The 12,722-nt window shown below is 48.9% G+C and overlaps 1 protein-coding gene across 1 annotated transcript in view; it reads right to left on the minus strand.

Moving 5' to 3' along the window:
* The window catches only part of LOC128728671 (uncharacterized), a 39,121-nt gene extending 30,114 nt beyond the window's left edge, over positions 1–9,007 (minus strand). Inside the window, exon 1 of the mRNA XM_053822306.1 lies at positions 7,923–9,007. Within this exon, the coding sequence (XP_053678281.1) occupies positions 7,923–9,007 (1,085 nt within the window). The remainder of the gene's footprint in view (positions 1–7,922) is intronic.
* Positions 9,008–12,722: the final 3,715 nt, after the last annotated feature.

Consider the following 12,722-nt stretch of genomic DNA (forward strand, 5'->3'; position numbering starts at 1 on the left):
ATCCATTTTCAGAGCTGCCTAAATGGCAAGCAAAAATCAAGCGCTACATTTGTAATGCCACAGCTCTCCACCGTTTATGAGCGTCATCAAACCTTGTGGGGTCTTTTTATCTTCGTGACAGCTCGTGATTTGTTTCAACGAGTACGGAAAATAGATGACCATACACACGCCATTTGACAGTCCTGTTGTCAAGCTGCAGCGCCGATCGGGCTCGGTAGCAAAACCGACGGAAGTTGACAATTCCCCGCGGGCTAATTAAACACCAGCGAAGAATTACTGTCCTCCTTTATCGGCGTGTCACTCGGTGGACACGCGCTGCAACACCCGATGCATGGTGCTTTATTTAACAAACAAACGAAACCACCGAAACCAAACAACCGATCAAACATCTGAGACCCGGTTTTGACGTTTCTGTGTGTGTATATTTTACGCTCGACAAAGCGCGTTCTTCACTGACGAGCTGCACAGCGCGGGCGACTAACCTGGGCGCTGGCTTTTCCGGTCGCTTTTCTTCGCACGCCGGCCGGAAAACTGACGCTCATTGCCAACTAATCAGCGCGTGCAGTGCTCCGGCTGCGGCCAAGCGATCGTACAAGTGTCACCGAACCCGCGTAAGAAAGGCCGGAAAGATGCTGCGCAATTGCAAGGCATTTTGCCAAATGGCCGATGCATCATCCGGAGCCCTGTGAGCGCACGTTTTACCCTTTCCGTGGCAAAAGTAAGCCTGCGATTGCGCATGGCTTGTGTCGGAGATGAGGTGCAAGCAGCAACCGAGCTGCGCAATTAAACCGAGCGTCTCTACCCAGGCCGACCGAAAAGCGGGTTATAAACCAGTCACAGGACATGCCCGTGGCGAAAGTGCACGCGGGAGCGCGGCAGACCGGCGGCAACGGGTTGCAATCATTTTCCGAGGCGAAAGTAGATCTATCGCTCGCATCATCATTGAACGATCGGCGCGAGAAGATCACCCCTCTGGCCGATCTGGTGGCGAGAATGGGGTGGAATTAAACAACGACAGCAACAACAACAAAAAAACGTGAGGTAGAATGAGACACCGTAAGCCTTTCGTAGTTTAGCAGCAAAGCTGCAGCTTGGGACGGAAAAGCCCCATTAGCTAGATGACGGTAGAGGCATTTTTCACCGTCTTCTCTGCCACACAAACACACAGTTGAGGCCGCTGGGAAAAAGGGTCGCTTTCCCAGCGAGAAGTGAACTCGGTGGTATGTGCCCTGCGAGCGCAAACAATCGATTCAGGGGCACAATTGCGCAGCAAACAACAGTTACGATGAACCGGCAGCTGTCACAGCGCACAGTGTGTCTCGAACGTTTCGCGGACAGGGGGGCGCGCACACGACGCCACCTGTGTGTGGTGGCGAAGAGTAATCGGGAGCAGAGGGAGCGATTGAATTAAGTGGGACTGACGCCTCGGTGGTCTTATCGTCATCGTGAACCGGTTGAAGGAGTCTGGGTGTCGTTACGGACGCTGGAGTCAACTATGGGCTGCAAACTATCGTTAACCTCTCGCGATGTCCAGAGGCACGAAACGGACATAAACATGTCCGCTAAGTTGATATAATGTCGATCGTGGTGGGTTCTTTGCTCCAGAAACGAAGCGAAACTTGACACTTAACCCCAAGTGCTCAGGCGGAGAGAGATCGCGCTCTGGTGGGACATTTATCCAACCGACCCACGCGTTCAGCGAGAACCAGACGTGGATAGCAAACAATGTAGCGGATCATAGAACTCTGGAGTTGTGGGCGGAAATTAAACACACAAAAGCGCCTGCGACTGGTATCGATCCGAACCCCTGGCCTTTCAGAGATGCAGGAGATTAGTCAACGCCTATCCACCCATCGATCATTGTCGATCGTAAGGGCACGCTATCAGGGTGTGGCAAAAGTGGAGCATCACCAAACGTCTGACCTCCACCTTGGGCAGTTCTACCCACGCTACAATGTTTCATTACCTCCAAAACCAACCGCTTCTTGTTCAAGAACCTGGATAACGCCAACAGCGGCTGATGTCATCCGAGTGGAGGGTGTTGTTTTTGGCGAATTAACATTCGTCTGCTTGTTCTTCGTTGTTTACGCTAAGCAGCTGATTGAAGGTAAGTGAGCGGTTCTGTTCGTCGGTGTGCGAAAACCAACACCCACTCGCGGGACGTTCAAAACCCACCCTCGAAACACAAACCCCAACCCCCATCGAAAGGGGTTGAAGCCATTATGTGTTTGTGCTATGGTCCGTGTGTTCGTTTCTCAACGCTTTTATCGCCATTTTTGCTACATCTACATCGCTCATCCCCCCCAGACCGTCAGGCCCACTGAGCTTGTGCCCCCTAAAGGGGTGAGTCATGTTGGATTGTTGAAAGAAAACGAAACGCAAGCAAACATATTCGGAGGAAAGAAATAAGCATTGAAACGCTGTAAGCAGGAAACGCTAACGGCAACTAATCAGAAGACAGGGATGTCTAACTGGATATAAGACGTTGTTTTAGAATACCGCAATGGCGCAAATATTTCAGCACGCAATGAGTTTGAAATATACTAAACTTGCTACTTTGCTTATGCGCGACTTCTTATCAATTCCTCAATATAAATAAATTTATATAAAAAATAATCTCATCCTAGGTAGAATGTGATGATGAATCAAGCTAACCTATAATGTCATTTCTAGTATCGAAAAAAACCCATAAAAAATTATAATTCTAAAATTAACGGTCGTTTATAGCTACCGGAAATAATTAACACAAAATCGTAACTTCTTCTAAACAAAATATTCATAAAAAAGGCAATTAGAATTAATTTACGATCAGGATATTCATCAATTGCTGGTTTAGACATGGACTCACCATTTGAAACCACAAGCTAGGACATTGTTCTAACATATTAATTAAATTAAGTATTTAAATGCCATCAAACGATCCTATATTCAACGGCCACCAACGGTAAGTTATGTAATAACTTATACATTTTGTTGCTTGTATTAAACTAGTAATTGAAAGATGATTATTAGTGGCAAGATTAGCAGCCTTAAGACGGCCTTAAAGTTCGTAACTTTTTTGCATAAGTACAGTTCACTTTCCACCACACAACCACGTTCATCACTTGGGCACTTTGACGCCCCTGGCCAGTAATGGCGCATCCGTCAATGCTCGGCCCCGTAGTGCTTGACCCCACCACTGGGGCCGTTGTGGCGCGCTGTTTACGCGTGCATGTCGTTTAACGGTACAGAAAGAGCGCTCTGTGAGTCGAATTTCTCCAGACCGCAAGACGGGGCACACAAAAAAACGGGGCAACATTACCCACCGTGCTGCAACCAGCGCCGTTAGAAGGGGCTGAAGAGGGCTGAAGAGGGGAGGGGGGGGGAGGGGACTCACATTAACGTACTGCGCCGTTGCGCGGCATCTTTAGAGCCTCCGTTTTCTTTTGCCTGGCCATGTCTTTATTTTATTTTTTTCGTTTTTTTTTTCGCCCACCTTTCCCGCAACGTACCGGCTAGAACGGTGGCAAAAGATATAAATAAACCACGCGCTTTGAAAGGGCCGGCGGTAGGGTGGGGGGTGGGTAAAAACCAAAACTCTATTAGGTAAACGGGGGGGGGTTTATTCCTTGCATTCAAAACCCCTGGGGGGAGGTTTCGGTCAGCCCTACCTATCCTCTGCCCAGAATAACGGTTGCAAGCGCGCATAAACGGCAAACGGTAGCTCTAACGCCCCGGGGTAGATGGAGGAAGAGTGGGGGTGGGGTGTGCCGATTGCATCTCGCGGAAGGGTTCGATTCATCGCGTTCCATCCAAAACTCAACGTTTTTGCAATCGAAAGGGTGTTGTTTTCGCGAAAGAACCCTATCAATACGCGCGCCCGTAAGTAATGGACCGTAAAATGTAAACTGGGCCACTCACTTCGGCACGCGAGTTTAAAAAAAAACCCGCTCAAAACCCTTTGGCCCTGCAGCTTGCATTTGCGTTTGGCCAACCCGGGTGCATGTCGATTTCCGTTCGCACCCGGCAAAAAACACTCACTAATGGATTTCGTTGGCAACCATCGGTGGCAAAAAAAATAGTTAAAAAGAGGCAGAGAGAGAGAGAGGCAGCTTCAATATGCAAGCGATGCAGAATGTTGGAAAAACAATTATCTTAACACAGATCAAAGTGCTTTTGATTTATGCACGAACCCATCTGGGCAGCATGCTTCGCCTTCGGCTCGGTTTCAAGCGTGTGCGGAAAATGTGTTACACTACAAAAACATTTGCTCGCCATGTTTGATTTACATTCCAGCCGATTTGGATGCCGATTCCTTGCTCGCGCGTGTTTTTGAGCAAAAGATCAAAGCGTAAAATTATTACGACCACGTTGAGTTTTGGCGTGGTGTAAGAAAGAGTTTAAGCGGTTTTTGTCTGCTGATACAGGTGATACATGTTGCGAAGGCAATTGCAAGTCACGAAACAGGAATCTAGACGAACAATATTGTTTGAGGCTTTTCGTCTGCACGTTTTACACATCTCTCGTGTCAGCTCTGCGTTCGCATGTTTAATAGTAATATCTTTGTTCGTGTTATCTTTGTCTTGTTTTCTTTTTTGCGAACCTATAAACTGGCAATTGTGCAAACACTGTAACTGATAAAATTGCGAAACGAACCATTGAGGGCGTTTTCTGTACAGGGAAAATCATACTACAAACGCAAAAATGCTGTAGCTATTTGTCTTTTGTACTGTTTTAATCATCTTTTTGATTCTTCTACGTCCTTATGTTTTTTTTGTGCTCTTTTGTTCTATTTTTGTTACACTTTTTTAATTTGATTTTAATAAATAATTTGTAAACCCATTCGCTATTGTTCCACGCTCTTACGGTTTGTTACGTTAAAATTCGTTTTAGTAATTTCCAGCTTTAATAGAACGGCACCGAACCGGAAAAATATAACGCTCTCGTATCGTCCATTCCCGCAATCAGCAGATCCGTGACTTAATTAAGGGTGTGAATGGTTTCCAACCCCCCCTAAAAAGAACGATCGTTCATCGAAAACACGACCATGGAAGGCGGAAAAACTCAGCTAAACGTGCAGTCACCTTCCCCTCACGAATCGATGAGGGTGACGAATTAAAAGCGAAGCGAAAAAAAAAAAACAGAAAATAAATGAATTCATCGAGCCCATCCCTCTCGCTTTTCTCTCGCTCCGGTTGTTGCATAAGAGCCAAACCGGGACGGGGGGGGGGGGGGGTCCGGAAAATTAGTGCCAATTAGAGCGTTAGCCTTCCACACAGTTCGCGGATTCCTCCAGTGATCCTCCCTGGCACACCATTTTCCACGGTTTCATCGTTTCCGCACGATCGCGCGCCTGTCGAGCCGTTTGACAAATTTGTGCCATTTGTGGACGATCGCGGCACCATCGATCGACCTGGATGCGTTTGTGCATGACACTGCACCGCATATATCGCGGCGGTGGATGATGCAACCGGTTGCATCGAACGAATCAACGACGGGCAGAGTTAAACAGCTAAAGAGCACCATTTAGCTGACCGAGTTACGAGCTGCAGCAGCACATAGGTCACCCAGAACAGCTCGCTCGATAGCTCGTAATGGACTCACTTATCTTCAATTATATTAAATGCAAAACATAAAAATGCAGCCATAGAAAATAAACGACCATAAAAGCATGCAGATAAAAAAAAACATACGACTCGGATAATACAGCAAAAAATTTAAAAAAAAACCTCGAAATAAAAGGCTACAAAATAAATTGAGACACAAACTGCAACATTGTGCTTTCCATCCCAACAACTTTAACCCGAGCTTAATGTTTTCCCACACACACTCGCACACACACACCGGCACCAATTTATTGCATTAGTTTGTGCGATTGTTTGTTCCTTTACAGTTTGTTAGGCAACACTTAGCCGCAACCGTGGTTTGTTTTAATTTAGTTTATTCTGTTTCACTACATTTTGCTACCTCATTCACGCGCTTGATACGAGTGGCGACGAGAAAGCACACCTTTCCCTGAAGGGTTTTCCACGCGTTTTTTTTTTCTTCTTCCATTTGGTTCATTCTTGCGCTGAGCTCCCACCAGCTTATTTATCGGGCATGCGATTAGTTTTATTTGTTTGTTTGTCACACACGCCAAGCATTGTTAACAACAGCAAAAAAAAAAGCGAGCACTCTGTTTACGATTTGCTGGCTGGCTTGTTTGCTAATTTGCTCGTTAGGGAAAGTTAAGACTATTTATTTACCCCTCGCGGCCCATTTGTTTGTTTGTTAGTTCGCTTCGGCCATTGCGCGAACTGGCCGTTTGCATGTGCGATAGTGGCGTGAAACTGAACCACTCCTTCGGTGAACCTTATCGTACACCTTCGCCTATCAGCGCTTCAATCAGCGGGCACATTAGCGCTTGGTTGCACGGTTTTAGTGCAGAAACGGCAGCGATCGGGCGGAATCGGAAGCAAGCAAGAAAAAAAGGAACAATTTTCCCAACCCAGTCAGCGGTTAACGTGAGCATGGGGTCCTTTCTACGAACCGTCAAGCTCGTTGTTCAATAACGAATTACATCCCTTCGACAAGCGTGTTTCGTTACTTAACACTACACCCAAACATACCGCTAAACACATGCCGAATCCCATTCGCGGCTTATCTGTTCTCACTTTGCCTCTTCTTTAAGGATGAGAGAAGCAACAAAAATTAAAGTACGCAGCCACTCGACACGGAAAATAAATCGTATGAAATCGCACACCACTTCGTAAAAAACTACCCACCACAGCGAGAGAGAGAGAGAGCGAGCGAAAAAGCCAAGTGACCTTGGAGCTTGTGGTGAAAAACCCGAACCCGTTTTTCGGCCAGGCACTCCCCATCGCGGGAAAGCGTTTTTGGGTGGCCCAAAAGTGCTGCGGCATGATGCCACAAAAAGCGATGCCAAGCGTGATGCAGTGCGCCAACATCACAGGACGTGGTGCAGGCAGGGGTATAGGGAAGCGGGGGAAGGGTGCGAATGGCGCAGAAAGCGCACCGGGTTGACCTTGAATCCTTGGGAAGCATTTAACGCGCACAGGACCACTCCTCAAGGAATCCTGGGATGTGGGCAGCGCGCGGACGTCATAAAACGCGTTCTCTTCCACAGAGTAATGAGAGATGAAGAGAAAGAGCGAAAGCGAGAGAGAGAGAGAGCGACCCAAGACGCAGTACGATAGATTGGAGTACTGCCAGCATGCCACTCGAGTGGGTTTCCTTTTGATTCCCCAAGGCTTAGTTTATGGGCGCAATAACGATCTAGGAATGCCAACGGGAATCGTCAAATCTGCATCGTGAAATTTAGATGCAGTTTCAAATAGCAGCACGTTTAAATAACAATCTGATGAATCTGGCCAGGGGAAATAGACATTCTCACCAAGCGAGGGAAACTAGAGCTAAATGGAATGGTAGGAACTGACCTACCTTTACGACGCCATCTTGAATGTCACAAAATGGAATAATTGTTTGGAGCAGCTCGAGTTGCGATAGGTTCCAACATATTGGATGTGGATTTTCACTCAATGTAGAGGTCGTAGGAATTTACAATTTTAAACACCCACGCGAGAGAGACTTCCTCAACGAACGATAGAGTCTGGAACTAGGAGTGATGGGACCTGAATCTATTATACGAAAGCACTTTAGGACTAAGATAAGCTCCATATCAAATGTGTATTCTTAAACCGAAGAGCAGTGTAGAAATTAGAAGTGATGTCAAGAACTTTCGATTTCTAAATGCATGTCATTACATTAACATCAGAAGTCAAGAAGACATGTCACTCTAGCAAGAAGACGAGTTCGTATTTTGTCCCAACCGTCACAGGTCTCTCATACCTAAAAGTCACTAATCATCGTACATTTTTGACTACCCATCCTCCCCCAACATGGCGCTTAAAAGTGATATCCTGCAAAGGCTTGATCGCACTTACCTCTTCAGTGTGACGTTCTTATTGCCGCCGAGCTTGTTCAGCTTCACCTTCTTGCTGCCTCCGGCCGGAACCGCACCGGAACCGGAACCAGAACCAGCACCAGTTGCCGAATCGGAGTCACTACCAAGGGACGTATCAGCCGTAGTCCCTCCACCCAGATCAGGTGTCTCTAAGGGTAGTGCAACAGCGTCCCCAGCAGCCACCACACCCGTCGTTAGATTGCCATTCAGGCTGTTCATAGTGCGGCAGTTACCGTTGGTGCGAGCCGTTGCTGTTCCAGCCGACGCGATAGAAGATCCTGCGGCAGAACCTGATCCAGGACCTGATGGAACATCGACGGAACCCGCGCGACACCACTCCTGCTGCTGTCCATCAACCGCCGTATTGCGGAGGTTGTTCGCACTAACCAACAACCGGTGATGCTCGTCATCATTGTCCCCGCTGACGGCCATATAACCGTTGTAGTGTGCACCTGCAACGCCTCCACCACTGCTCACCGGCTTCAGCACACCGGCGAGCCTCGGTGTGGCCACATGATTACCGTTGGTGGCTTTCGAGGCACTCTGCTTGCCGTTCGTCACTACGATCAGATTGTTGAAGTTCCTGTCACTCGTCACGAGACCCGGCGAGGATGTGACAGAGGCCGCACTAGACACACCACCGGCACGTGGACGTTCCGCTGCAGGACGATCGTCTTCCTCGTCGTCCTCGGGTTCACCACCAAGCAGGTTGGTGCTCTCGTCGCACTGTCCCGACGGTTCGTCAGGCCAACGGCGTTGCAGGCCGGCCTCACTCGCACCTGACAGCAGCTTCCTGGGCTCTGGTGTGCCTGCGATCAGCTGATAACGGTGGTTCGCAGCGTGTTTGATCGTGGGTTTGATGATGGAGCGCGTTGCAACGGTCGACGAAACGGCCACCGGCACGGAGCCGGCACCAGAACCGGAGGTCACGCTCGTACCGGCCGATCCCGCGGAGCTGCCGGTGGTTGCGGTCGCGGTGCTGGTCAGATTGAGGCTCAGATTGCGCGCCGCTGCAGCCGTTGCGGATGGCGATTTTTCCTCGACTGGCAGCATGTACGAGAGCATGATGGCGGCAGTGCAGCGAGCGAATGCGCTCGCTGCAGATTGCAACTGCGCTCAGGGCCCCGTGGAAGGGCCGCTCACGCGCCTAGCGAACGAGACGGCTCTGGGTGACGTCGATGGCAGTGGGATTGGAAGTACAAGCCTTCCTTGTCCCTCAGAAAAAAAAATAAAATAAAAAACGCCCCACCCGCCAAAGGTGTATATTTAGCACGGGTTTTGTGAGTACCGTGCAGGTATCCGCCTTTTGCTTAGGGCGTGAGTCCCTTCTTCACACAACTCCGACGACGTGAATTCGTGTTTGCCAAAACGCACCTTTCGTTGTGTTTTCCCCTTTTTTTATTTTTGACAGCACACGCGACACTACCCGACACTACGAGACCGCGAACTGAGTCCGGCAAACTAAACGCGCCAAATTGTTTGGATTGGCCGGGATGTTGCTCCGGGACGTGGGATTTGGGACGCAGGATTCGCAGGCACACTAGAGCGCGCGCGCGCGCGCGCACACACAGAGACACGTACACACCCGCACCGACGTAACCTCTTTTCGCTCGCTCTCGTGGGCGCACACACACACACACGCACTCCCTCTCTCACTCACGCTCTTTACGAGAACCGTTTCTACCCGTTCGCGATACCGATAAAAAAACAAAAGCAAAACAATCAACACACAGATGTAAACACGCTCATCTGGTTGCCAGGCGCGTACGGCACGAGGGCTGGAAATTGCACAACTATTCGCCTGGTTCCGTGTACTGCTGGGCCCCTTTTTTTTCGGGGGAGAAGATGTTGCTTCTGGTTCTGGTTGCTTGATACGGTGTCGGTGTTGATAGTTGCGGGCTGCCGTGGTTCTGACGTTCCGGAAATGTCCCGGCCGGTGTTGACGTAGGTGACGGTGATGTCAAACCGCAACAACAAACATCCCTGCGAGGGAGTTATCGAATGACCACAAAAACCTTGACGACTGCTCGCAGGTGTTTTGGCTCGAAACAAAAAACGCACTATCTCCTCGGTGCATCGATGCGCACCTGGGACGCGCTCTGACGAAAGTGCTTCAGGAGACCTAATCAAGACCACCAGTCCTTACGTCTCCGCTGGCCAGCTGTCAGGAACAAGGAGAAATAAAAACAGGATAAAGAGACAAGATTGAGTCAAGCGAATGGCTGAAGTTCACGGCTGGAGCAACCCGTGCCATTACGTAATTAATTTGCAGCTCGCCCTGTGGGTAATTGATTGTTGACACATTTCGGTGTGTAATTAAACTAAACCGATAGCAGGCGAGCGAAGCCCACGGTCGCGCTATTGCGCATCAAGCCGCCTGGCGATGGCAGAGAATGGGCACGTCATGTCTATTTGAACGAAGCAACAACAACGACAAATAAAATGGAAAGAAAATTTCCTCACGGAAGGATCCTCGATGACTACGGTACGGGGGAGAGAGAGAGAGAGAGAGAGGGCCAATGGATGTTTGGGTTTGCCTTTTCATCGTCATTTCCCGCCTGCAGGTGTATTGGTTCAGCGGTGAGCGTCCACTAACACACGCGCTTTTCCAGACGAAACTCCTAATTCCTCCCACCCACCCACCCACCCACGCACACATTAACGTTCAAGGACAACTCGCTGTGTTGGTGCGTACCATCCCATTCCCTGCCACGTGTGCCCGCGGGATCCACCGACCGGGTGGTTGCAGGAAAAATCCCACCATTTTCCCAACCCCGATCAGTGGGTGGCGAGATTCTTTGGCAGGGCAATTTCACAACAGAATAGCTGCGATAGGTGAGCTGCTCGCTGGGGGGGGTGTGTGTTTGTGTTTGTGCGAATGTTGCGATACCGAACGGATGAACTATTAAAACGGAATGGAAATATTGATTTTCAAGCCGCTTTTCCCGACCACTTTCGGGCACTAGCGCCCTCGGAAAAAAGGGAAACAGCGCGCCCGCACACGTACACAACCGACCTGGCGGTCGATTTTGGGCGCTGAATAAGGGTGAACAATCTCGCTCCCTTCAAGGAGCTGCTAGGATCAACTCTACGCCCCGCCGGAAAAGCCACGGACAGAGGGTGAGGGTTTGACTTGTTTTGAAAATTTAACACCGCCTTTCGTACGCCTGATGGTTGATTTTTGGGGGATAGTTTTTGGGGAGAATGGCGCGCCTAGATGTAGTATAACAATGGGTACTTCCGAAATGGCGTTGGAGTACGTGAATTCGATACTAATAAGACGCCTCTTGGAGGTATTTCGTGTCAGTGTGAAATGTCATTCGTCTCATACATGCCTCTTCGATTAAATTCGCATACACATCTTCAATGTACGAAAAGAATTGATACAGGTAAGACAGGGGGGATAAAAAACATCGCCACAAACACAAACATCTCACATCAGAGTAATATGGCCTTACAGACAGATCCTCCCACACATGACACAGGCCGTATTTGTGCTGCTTCCGAGACGAGTCCCGCATCCAAGACGCGCTCATTCTGCGCCATTTGCATACGATTAAAGCCACTAGCTGCTCTGGACCCTTCCAGTTCCTCTTTGGCGCGTTTCATTTCTACGAGATGCTTCCGTTTCCGACCACTTCCAGACAGCGATGGAAGCGTGGAAAAAGATAGACATGCGAGATCATGTCGCAATGTGTGGCGTCGGCTTTTCATGCGGCGTCTGTGAAGTTTACAGCACGGGAATAGCTCGATGAATGGGAGGACTGATAGCACCATTGCCTGCATCTATCAGTCTATTTTTTTTAATCTCACTTGACAACACGAGCGCGAGGTGTCAATTACTCTTTTGTAGTCTTATACATAAAACCTACGACAAAAACTTTGGCAGGAAGAAGACATTGAAACCGTTGTCTGATATTGACTGCGCATTATCATCATGTAAGACGTATCGATCTAAATGGCCATTGGATACAACAAACTAGCGTCGTATCGAATATCACTCCCAAAAGATCAAACATTAAAGCCGGTTTCGATTTTGTCAACGTCAGCAAACGTCTGCGAGTAAACCTGCCACGTTTAGCACTGTGAGTTGAGTCTTTGTCTACTAAAAAAAACCAACGATAGAAACCCCATTAGCGAAACCCGGCGTCGTGTCTGGGTAAAAACTAAATAATAAACCATTAAAAGCGAACCAACACAAATCCCTGGCTGCCGCATACGGGTTCATGTATGGGTTCAAGAAAAGCGTTCAACATTCCTGGCCGAAATAAGTTCATAACCTACATTTGCCTCGCGCGCAGCATGAACCCGGACCACCTCCTCGGCGGTTTCTTCTCGCGTGCTGCGTCAGTCGACTTCGCGCATCGTCCTCCCCCTCCCTTCCCTTTCCCCCTGATCCCTGCCCACTCCTACCCCTTGCCGAAAAGGGCCATTAGATCAACCATCTGCTCAACAAATCATGGAACGCTGGCCGCTGGGAGCTTCAAAGAACAGACGCGGCCGGGAAAATACGGTGATTTATGTGCTGTGGACGCACGCTGCGGAAGGGAAAATGCCTGACCCCATCCCTTCCTCTCCCCCCCCCCCAAAATACAAAAAAAAGAAAACCTCTTCGACAGCGAGCTTCCCCACCCCCGACAGCGGAAAGGTTTTTCAGCGCTAGCGCTCCCTCGCGGTATTTATTTCCTATATTGTTTGCGTTGGCTGTTATGCATATGTTTCTTTGGGCGGTAAAGTGAAGCAAAAGAGAAAAAAAATGTAGCGAAAACCCCGAACTAAA

Source organism: Anopheles nili, chromosome X (assembly GCF_943737925.1).
Source record: "Anopheles nili chromosome X, idAnoNiliSN_F5_01, whole genome shotgun sequence".
Lineage (NCBI taxonomy): Eukaryota > Metazoa > Arthropoda > Insecta > Diptera > Culicidae > Anopheles > Anopheles nili.